This window comes from Poecilia formosa, unplaced genomic scaffold, assembly GCF_000485575.1.
Source record: "Poecilia formosa unplaced genomic scaffold, Poecilia_formosa-5.1.2 Scaffold0, whole genome shotgun sequence".
NCBI lineage: Eukaryota > Metazoa > Chordata > Actinopteri > Cyprinodontiformes > Poeciliidae > Poecilia > Poecilia formosa.
Window position 1 is genome coordinate 181,136 of NW_006799939.1, and position 10,417 is coordinate 191,552.

A 10,417-nucleotide genomic window follows, 5' to 3' on the forward strand; every position below is an offset into this window, starting at 1 on the left:
TTTCAGCTTTAATACACCTTAGGTACTATGTTCATGTCAGCTTCTTAATGTTGAGTTGGTGTATCAGAAAAAATAACTGTCTATTTGATTCCTTTTTTATTAATTATATCCCTAAAGTACCATATTTTTTGTCTGATTTGGAGATGTAATATTAAAATCACATACCTTCCAGAGCAGAATATGATTAGAGTATTGGTAAGTGCAAGATGCTCTTCTGCAGCCCAGTTTGAACACAAGACAAGCTTGCGTCAAAGAGATTGATGATGTTTCACTCACTAGGTCTTAAAGTGTTGACTAGCTTTTGCAGCTTGTTGAAGCTTATGAAAAAGCCAGATCCACTGTGTTGTTGTGATACTGGACAAATGTTTAGCAGCAGTGCACTCACACAGCCATATGAACAAACGTCCACATAATTGATGCAAATACACACACTGACAACCAAGCCTCTGACTGTCTCTTGAGATTAATGTTGGTGTGATCCACTCAGCGAGGGCTGATCACATTAGAATGGATGTACCCCCGGTGGTGTGTGTGCATGCTTGTACACAGGACCCCATCTGTCTGTGTTTTCTCCACAGTTAGGTTCTGTGACCTAGCTACCATCTTCAGTGCTCTCGGCTAGGATCAACTATACCCTTAGGGTGGGGGTGTCAATCTCATTTTCATTGTGGGCCATGTCAAGATCACGAATCTCCTCAGTAGGCCGGTTGTGGCAAAATGTATTGATAAAACTAACCCGTACAAACACAATAAGTTGAGGAATACTTCTTAAAATTAAATGTTGAACATCTTTTCACACTGATGTATTTTGCCAGTATGCAGATAAAAACTGCTTTGATTTGATTGATAAAATAATATTTGAAGGTTCTGTTGTGTTGTGCGTAATATATTTTTCTATTGAGAATTCTTAGGAAAATCACTGATAAATATGTTGTTCTGCTTATGGAACAACACTGTTTAAGTCAATACGTTGCATAGCTTTTTTCAACAACAAAACACAAGTAGAATCAGAGTTGAATGTTGTCTATATTTATAAATGAACTGCTGAAAGGAACTGATTGTTTTTGAGCCCAGTGTGACAAATTTGAGGTCATCATTGCAAATGCTCTATATATAAATAGTTCAACACTCTGTTGCTTTTTAGCTGACTTACACTCTTAGAGAAAAACCCCCTTTATTTGAAACAAATAAAGGGTTATTTGAAACAAAGATCTACCCCAGACTCCATACACTGCTATCATTCTACATCTTAGTGTGAGACAGTAATTTTTTTTATTATTTTCAATTTTCTTTTTCCTGCTTCATTTTTCAGCTTCTGTCTTTTCACGGTCAATTAAAATTAAGCTTCTCTATTTTCGCAACACAAAACAATGCATTGAGTCAAGGCTTTCCACTGTTCCCTCAAAGACAGCTGTCCATGGTCCTTTTGAAAGGAGCAAAAGTCTTTACGAGGGTTTTATGAGGAAAAGGACAGTTTTGACTCCGGTTTTACGAGTGGTGAGGCTGATCTGTTGACTCAAAATGAAGTATTTTCATTCAGGTTTCTTCCCTGAATTGTTTACTTGCAGTTTCAATTTGTTTTCATGAACATTTGCAATGATGTTTGTTGTCATGTTTTGTTTTTAACTTTCTATTCAGAAGATGAATCATCATTGCTTTGTTTCCTTACATTCTATATTGTCTGTATAGTATATACTTTTTTTTTTGTTTTTTTTTTTTGTTTTGTTTTTGTCAAACACTTTAAATCCTCAATCTTAAAATGGAGCTGTATGAGTATATTTTGCTTACTTAAGCTGAAACATACTCAACTGTCTGTTTTACAACCAAGTGCTTGTTAATCTAATTCAGCCAATGACAGACTTTGTAGTCTTTTTTTTTTTTAATAATGCATATTTCAAAGTAATGATGAGCCATCTTTCTACTTTGTTCATGTTGGTCCAGGTGTCTGAATGCATGTACGTACTGCAAGACAAAACATGCTCGAGGAGACCTGGCCAGCTATCCCATAGAGGAGCTTGTGGAACGAGCTAGGCAGTCTTTCCAGGGTGAGTATCTTAATTTGACTACACACACAATCGCAATGTTACTTAGAATGATGGTATTTAATAATCATTAATTTATTATTATAAAAGCATTCAATAGAGATGGTAATAGGAAAGTTGCAGAAAATAGACGACTGTTAATTACTGTCTGAACACGTTGTAGACACGAACATGCCAAGGGTATCTATGTTCTTGGAAAGAGCATAGTGGGGTAGTTTGATTTATAATTCAGCATGTGCCCATGAGTGTTGCTCTTGGTTTGCTGTGCAGTTGCAGCATATTCGTATGTTTGTGTGTCCTGTTACGAGGCTCTCGGTTTGAGTAACACATGTTGATGTTTTTGTTCTTGGGGAGAGGCTCCTGCCAGTTGGCTCTAGTTTTGTGCCAAAGGAACAGCTGTTGTGCCCTGGCATCTGTTTCTTAAGAGCACTCTCCCAGAATCCCAAACTGCACAGCAGGCTACTCTTCCATCAAGCCCCAGGCGGGTCAAACAAGGGCAAGTTTACACACTGCTGCCCCAGAAGTCCAGCTATCTCACCTAGAAGCAGTGGTGTCATCAGTTTTAGGACGGACAGTAATTTATTGTCATATATTATTGTGGTGTTATTTTAAAAAACTATTTTGCTTCAAGTGGGAAGATTCAAACAGCTGCTGTAATATTAGGATTTATATTTTACACACAAATACACAAATATTGGTTTCATGAATTTCTTTCTGTTTGTGACATGAAAGGTACACAAATCTCTTTAACACAGAGCTTCATAGAAATACAACATGTTCTCGTTGGACATTTTCTGGATTCTGCTGTGTCAGTGCAGCAACATTTTTATGAGCCATGGCTTTTCAAAAATAATGCATCATTTTTTGAGGAGGCTCTCACATTAAAGTGGCAAAGGAAAATTGAAAAGAAGATGTCCTTGTCAAGGGCAGTTTTTACCAAGTCCCTCCCAGATCCCTCCAAAACAGCTGCATCTATGCCACTGCCACAGGGTGGGCAGTCAAGGGCAAACACACCAGCTGCCCAGACCTTGATGTGTGTTTGTGTGTGTATGTTTACACATAAGTGATGCGTAAAAAACAAACAAAAAAACAAAAAAAAACGACCTCACCACCAATTGGTTTTGCAAAGATTGAAAAGACAGTCAATTTGATATTTTGGGAGCAGCACATGCATTTTGCATTTTTTTTCTGTCAATAAATGGGTCATGCTTTTTTTTTTTTTTGGAAGAACACCTACCAATGCCAAGTAAAACTAAATCCTCCAGTTAAAACAGTAATTAAAAACTGTTATGTAAATTGGAAACATTAATTAATCCACCAGTAAAGTTCTTACTGATGGGCTTTTTAGAACTCAAAAGGAAACTGAAAAGTGGCATCAGCTTTCATTATTATTGGTACTTTACAATTGTCTCAGTTGAAAATAGAACCAACATAAAAAGAAAGTGCATTAAATGTTATTTGTTAAACTTCCTGGTAATTAAAACAAGTGAGCTATACATTAACCAGTAATCACATTTACGTAAGTATTCACCACAGTGGGTAACAATCCTTGTACTTGAGGAAGTTAGCGATTACATTACTAGTGTTAAAGATAAAAGTAAACTGAATACTCTAACTACACATCCTCCGTCAATAAATACCCAAAATATTACATCTTGCTTGTAATTGATCCACAGATCTATGTAAAACAGACATAAATGCATGTAAAGTATTTCTATGTCTTAATGACGGGACCTGCGACCAAACCTGCCCACAAGGTGGCGTGATGATGTCATCATAGCCCCAAGTAATAGGATCACTCAATGAAGTAAAGAATGTTGCACAGAGAAATCACAGCATATAAGTCAGTATATGATTTTCTTATTGCATTTTAGGATAGTTTTGTGAATCTAAATCCTTTGCACTGACGTTCTGGAGATGTCCCAAAACCTATTTTCACTTCATTCTTTTGCATGTGTTTTTCATTTCAGAATTCATATCAGATTATGCTCCATAGTTTACAGCTTTCACAATTTATTTATGTATTTATTTTTTGGGGGAAGGTGATTCCGTCTAACTGTATTGTATATTTCTATTTCACATTTTTCAGGAGATGATTATAAAAACTTCTCCCAAACCAGTAAAATTCATGTTCTCAGTTATAATTATCCATCTTTCAACCAATAAAGCTATGCAGCTAAATTTATTTCACCTGGTCCATCATGATTACTTCCATTTATTGTTATAGCAACCTGCAAACAGCAGTGCTCACATCATTTAGTATTGTTTCTGTGAGGCTGAAATTACCCCCCCCCTCCCCAAGCAAATTTGTAAGTATACTTGGTCCTAAGTCTGATTTATTACTTCAGAATTATGCTTTAATTTAAAATATATTAGAGAGAGACTGTTTTTAGGAGAAGCCATGAAGTGCAGCCATTAAATTTAGGAGAGTTACACAAAGTCAAAAACACTTTGAGAGCCAAAGGAGTCAAATTAAAGACATAAATAGGGAGACGGAGACCAAAATGTGTGATCTTACAAAGTTTGAATATGCTGATCAGGAAATCAAATCTAATTAAATAAATACAACAGTCATAGATGCTGATATGGAAATGGTGTTTGCTCTTATTGAATTCAATCAAGTTTATTTTAAAGTTTGATTCTACAGCAAATTTTATCTCAAGGCATTTTACCAAAAGGTCAAATTCATAAGCAGTTACTAAAACTCAAAAAGTAAGGATAAGTGTATAAGTGTCAGTCCCATTTCTCCACTGTTTAAGACCAAACTTTAGTCAATTTGGTTTTCATTGGTAAGCCTGAGAAAACATTTAAAATACTTTATTCTTGCTGAGTGGCATTATTGTTAAGAAGGTCTCATCAGTTATTTATTCTTATTCAGGAATAATTAGAACTGTGCACCATTTGGTAATCTGATATATTTCTGTCGCATGAAATGTCTGTTTTCTTCAGCAGTTGAAATGATATGTCACCTTTCTGAATGAAAGGCACATTGTGTTCTCTGTTCCATCAAATATTTTTGTGGGTTTTGAATTACATCATGGCCGTGTAGCAATCCCCCTATCCTTTCTGTCTCCCTCTATTAGCCACCTTTTTCTTATCTCAAATAAATTGAGTCTTACAAATGGACTCTGCAATTTGATTTACTATTTGATCTGTTTTGAATGGAAATACGCTGAAAGTATGAATTGCTAATTTTGATTGGCCGACCTGCCAGTTTTAGAGGCATTTGACTGGTTTATCTCTGGGAACTTTGAAAGGATTTATGGGATTTATTCAAATACGATTTGAGGTATATAGCTCTCTTTCCATCTGGAAAAGGGTGGGAGAATGTGCGTGCACAGCTTTTAAAGTAATCTGAATTATTCAAATGTATGAATGTATAATTTTTAACATCAGAGAGGTTTGTTAATGCATGCAGGTAATGGAGGCTGTGAATGTCATGGCAAATGACAAGCTTGTGGGTGTGTATGACTATTTGGGAGATGAGTGTAGAGGTTTATATGTGGAGTTTATGACACACGGTGAGAAGAAGGGAGTGGGCTGGCCTGTGTGTCAGGAGGAAAGGGTGCATCTTAAGGTGCATATTTGTCTGGAAAATGAAAGAAAAAAGGTGGAAAACCTGGTATTTGATAGTTTTTCTTCAGGAAGTGGGAGTATCCTCTTTAAGTTCTTGTATAAATGATAGAAATCCTCTTAGTTCTTGGTAAATATTATCCTTCTGCGCCACTTCAGTCAAAGTTTTAAATGTGCTTTTGAACCAGACGCACTCCAATCCATGACCCTTCCACGCGTTTTCTACTCCCAGTCAGTCAGCAAAATGGATTTAGTTCAGTGTTCTTGTCAAAGATGATATTCAAAAAGGATTCTTTTTTTGTTTGTTTTGTTTTTATTGATTGATTTTAGTTACCTCCGCAATGTAGTCTTTACTTTCAACTACTACTGTGTAAAGTATTCCTTTCACGCAGCTCTTACTGCTGTCGCAGAGTTTTGTATTTCGTCATATTGAAGAACATGTTTCATGGGTTTAAATGTAACGTAATGAACGGGATATTTTGTAATATCAAGTCTTATGTGTCACATTTATATAATGTGATGCTGTTAGGAATTGTGCATGTGCAAAGAAATATAGACTGGGGAATTAGGAGTACCTCCTAATGGGCGAAAAATTATTACTGAAATTAATATGGAAGTCAGTGATTTACTGTCAGTTTTATGGATTCATCACACTGCGAAAAGTGAAGCCTGTCCTCTAAACATTATGGCTGGCTCTCAGAAATAACATGGCCATCAGAGCCAGTCAGACAGGGTAAGATGCCAGGACTGACCAGAGAGATAAAGCTCTATTTTTGTTGTGGTCCTCAAACTCCTCACTGCTGCTGATGCCCTGTCATTTTGAACTGTCACTAGGGTGTGTTTGAAATGGCCCTGTCTGAAACAGGATGCGACGCTTCCTAGGCACAAACACACGAGGATCATTCCCACATGACACAGTATATTAGCGTGTGACATGCATTGCAGCAATCATGATGCAATTTAGATTTTGGGCTCCAGCTAAGGCTGGAGGCTTAGCTTGAAATACCTTTATAAAATGTCGCTGTGCTCAAAGAACACTTAGTTTTTCGACATAATAATTATACAGTTAGTTGATGGAAGTAATGTTCAAATTTTCTGTTTACTTGATGCACTGCAAGCAAAAAAAATACCCACTAATGTTCACAGACATCTTCTTTTTTTTTCACATTTCCACATGACCGCTAGCATCAGTGTTAAACACAGATATTAACAGAAATGACACTGCTTAGTTTCTGGGTTCCAGCTGGATGACATATGACAGCTAGCCAGAGATAGACAGACAGATATACAGCTCACTGGGCAGGTCCAACATCTGTGACAGGTGTCAGGTCCTGTTTGCCTCTGCTGCTGCAGTTATGCCAGACGAGGCTGCCAAAGTTCGTCGGCTATGATCCTGTACGGCTGAGTAGATTATTCAGGTCGCAAGATATAGTTTAGTGCCTTTGAATTACACCTGGAATCAGATTACATGAAGGGTCGGTGAACCTTGCAGGGGATGGCTGGTCATCACCTCAGAACAGAAAAGGTTAGAGAAAAGAGTTTGGTCATGCAGGAAACACGTTTGGCAGATGCACTGGGTCAAAGCAGATGTGATTGTGAAGAAGTTCAGAAGCTGTTGGCATTATCACGGCATCCTGCAGGGTGCAGAGATTGAAAACAAAACTCAAACCAAAGGGAGAACTGCCAAGAGATTTAAATATTGATGGGAGCATTGATCACAGTTTAGTCACCAAAGTGCCATTTATTGAAAGGAAGTGGAAAACTGCTGAGCATGCAAGAACGAGTACAAATTTCCTGTATGAAGGCAGTCAAATTCATTATCCCCTGCAAGAGCTCTCATGGAGAAGCTAAAATGGATTTTCTGAATCACTTCCAGGCCAATAACTCGCTGATGTTTTTCACACAGACAGAGGTTTTCCCCCTGTGTGCTACAACTGAGATATAACCCAGGCTACCGCTACGCCAGAGTTCAGCCATACATTATGTCACCACTTCTGTACCAAAGCTCTATTCAGCGATAACAAGTTGTATGTGTGCAGAGCTCTGAAACATTTCAACAGATGTATAGCGGTAAAAGTTGCGCTGAACACTTTTTTTCAGCACAAATTTAAAAAAAAAAGAAAAAAAGGTTGCTTTTAAAACCATAAAAGTTTGCACACCAGGGTTCATAAACCAGCTGTGCAGAATTAGGGAAGCTTTCAAGACTTCAGCCATAAAGCTTGTTCTTTTGCTGTACAGTACATACATTTAAAGCAGTGTCGAGTTTGTACTTAACATGTGGAGATGTTGCCCTGTGTTTTCTCTTAGCTTTAAAGATAACATTTTAGAGGAACTTATATTAGGTAGAAAGTGTTGGCATTCTTTTTTGTCATCACACCCTTTAAGGTTGCCTGATACTGAAGCATGTCAGTAAAATTGAACTGAAAGAGGTTATATGTTTGTTTTTAGTCATTCAATTCTAAAAGTGGAACTTATTTAGATTTGTTTTACAAAATTATCTAAGCATCTTTATCTGTTCATTTTGCTGCTTATGACTTCCAGCTAATGGAAACCCAAAATGCAATTTGTCAGGAATGGAGAATATTAAAGAGCAACTCACTAAAAGAATCCCTTTTAATCTCTTAAAAGATGAATAAGCAACTGTTCTTTTCTTTTCTCTTAAGCAAACGCTTCTGACATCTCTGGTTCTTCAATGGCTTACCTCCAGGAATGTGATCTTGCAGTCTGTCTCATGGACACGTCTGTGTGGTGGCTCTTGAAGGTCGAACTCTAGCTGTACAGGCTTTGCCTCACAATATTTTCAAGGTTGTGGCTGTCCTTATGGCCACATTTTTCCTTCCACTCAACTTTCCATGAACTGATAGCTTTTTATCAACATTTAGGTTTGACCCTCCTTATGGTCAGTAACTGCTGGAGGCCCGTTGAAGCAACATTTCTCCCTATGATAGTGTTGGTAAAAACACAGAATGTTGGTATTTTTTATCACCCTAAATGTAATGAATTTCAGAATAGTGTTTCCTAATGGTGACTGCAAAATTGAGCCTTTTTCAGTGTAATTTGTTCCATTTGCTTTTCTTGATCTAAATAATTGTAGTTACAGAAAATGTTGGAAAAAAAGATACAATTTTAACTTTTATATTATCGCTTTTTTTTCTTTCTCGAATTTATCTTTTGCACTCACACTCACCAGCACACAATGAATACTTCCCGAGGCTGTCTCTTCAAGCAAGGTTTGTGTAACCCAGCTGCAGCCTCACCTCTACCACAGCTCATTATGCATGGACATGAGGCTCATTGTGTGTTCGTGTGCGTCTGTCTGTTTATTCTTGGTTTGACAAGTTGAAAGCCACTGGGACTGTAAAAGAGGAGAGGGGACTGTTATTTTCTTGTCTCAGTTCTTGTACCATTTAAATATATATTTATTTCTGGTTTACCCCTAAAGTTCAGCTAAACTGCTGCTGTCCTTCATTTGTGCCTCTGCCTCTATATTCTTGTTTGACCTCTTTTAATTCTCTCCCTGAGCTGGACAAAAAGACAGCAGAGGGTGGTGTGTGTGTGCATGTGGGTGGGTGGGTGTGTGTGTGCGCGTGTGTGCGCGCATGTGTGTACCGTCTCCTCTTGTGATTTAGTGCTAAGCTGGCAGCCGAGAGCAGTGAATAGGAGGCCCCTTCCATACAAAGAGAGCACATATACACAGGGACACACGCACAACTCCCAGTCAATGCCAGACTGCAGGCCACCAACCACACACCTGGCATGCTGCTATTATGTCACCAGTGTGTTGTGTGTCTGCATGCACTAGTGTGTGTTTGTGTGTGATTGTGTAAGTCCAGCAGACACCATCTGCTCTGTCCTCTGTGAACTTGTCCACACCCCTCCTCTCGCTGTTCCACTTTGCCACATCAGAATAGTTTACAACCTCTGACAATCACTTTATTTTACCATCCTACTGTATTTCCACTAAAACGCATTGTGCTACTAAATACTCTATATTATGTTACACCTGGAGTTCACAGGTATTTACAACTGTAGGGTTACATCTGTCTCCCTTTGGATTGTTGCTGTGTTCCTGTATGTAATGCAATCTAAATCTGCAACTCCAGATGTCTCAGCTTCATGTGATTTTCTTTTATTATTATTTTTTTTTTTTAGGGGGAAGGGTCACAAAATGGATTGTAAAAGGAAAAGCGGGAGCAAATATGAATTAAAAAAATGTAATCACCTGCAAATAAGCTAAGTTTATTTTTCTGATAATGGAGAAAATTTGTTCAAGGTTGTTTTGTGGGATTTCTTTTAACACTATATGTTATTTTACTGCACTGATTACTTTTTTCTGAAATCTATTTTCCTGATATTTGCCCTTCCCAGTTACCCCCCCACCCCCTCCTTTTTTTTTCTCACTAAAAGGCTATGTGTATTACTGTGTTTTCCTCTGCACAACATATTGTGGGGGTGGGGACTCTGTTCCCCGCTCAGTCAATAGGTGGCAGTAAAATACTTGAATTAATGCTTGAGCCATGTGCTTGGCTTTCTGGCCTTGTTATTGTCTGAGAGTCATCTTGTGCCTGGTAAAATGTTTAACTGCTGGAAATCCTCTGACTCACATTTGGGTTTTATGTCCTTCCTCCAAAGTGCGTTTCTGTGTTTCTATTTATGCTTGTTCCCTCTTTTTTAGCTGTTCAGCACACTGCTGTTCTGTCATTTGGTAATAAAATTAGAAGCATTAAAAACACTTCTCAAAGAAAAACTGCAAGTGCAACATATTGCTATAGGAGATGTGTACTTAAATGTATGTATATATA

General features: G+C 37.7%; 1 protein-coding gene across 3 annotated transcripts in view; it reads left to right on the forward strand.

The window, feature by feature from the left end:
* cdkal1 (CDK5 regulatory subunit associated protein 1-like 1) overlaps window positions 1-10,417 on the forward strand; it is a 186,596-nt gene that overhangs the window by 77,598 nt on the left and 98,581 nt on the right. For all 3 annotated transcript variants that reach the window (XM_016681490.1, XM_007553167.2, XM_007553936.2), the window contains exon 8: window positions 1,942-2,045. In XM_016681490.1, coding sequence (XP_016536976.1) covers window positions 1,942-2,045 — 104 coding nt within the window. The remainder of the gene's footprint in view (window positions 1-1,941; window positions 2,046-10,417) is intronic.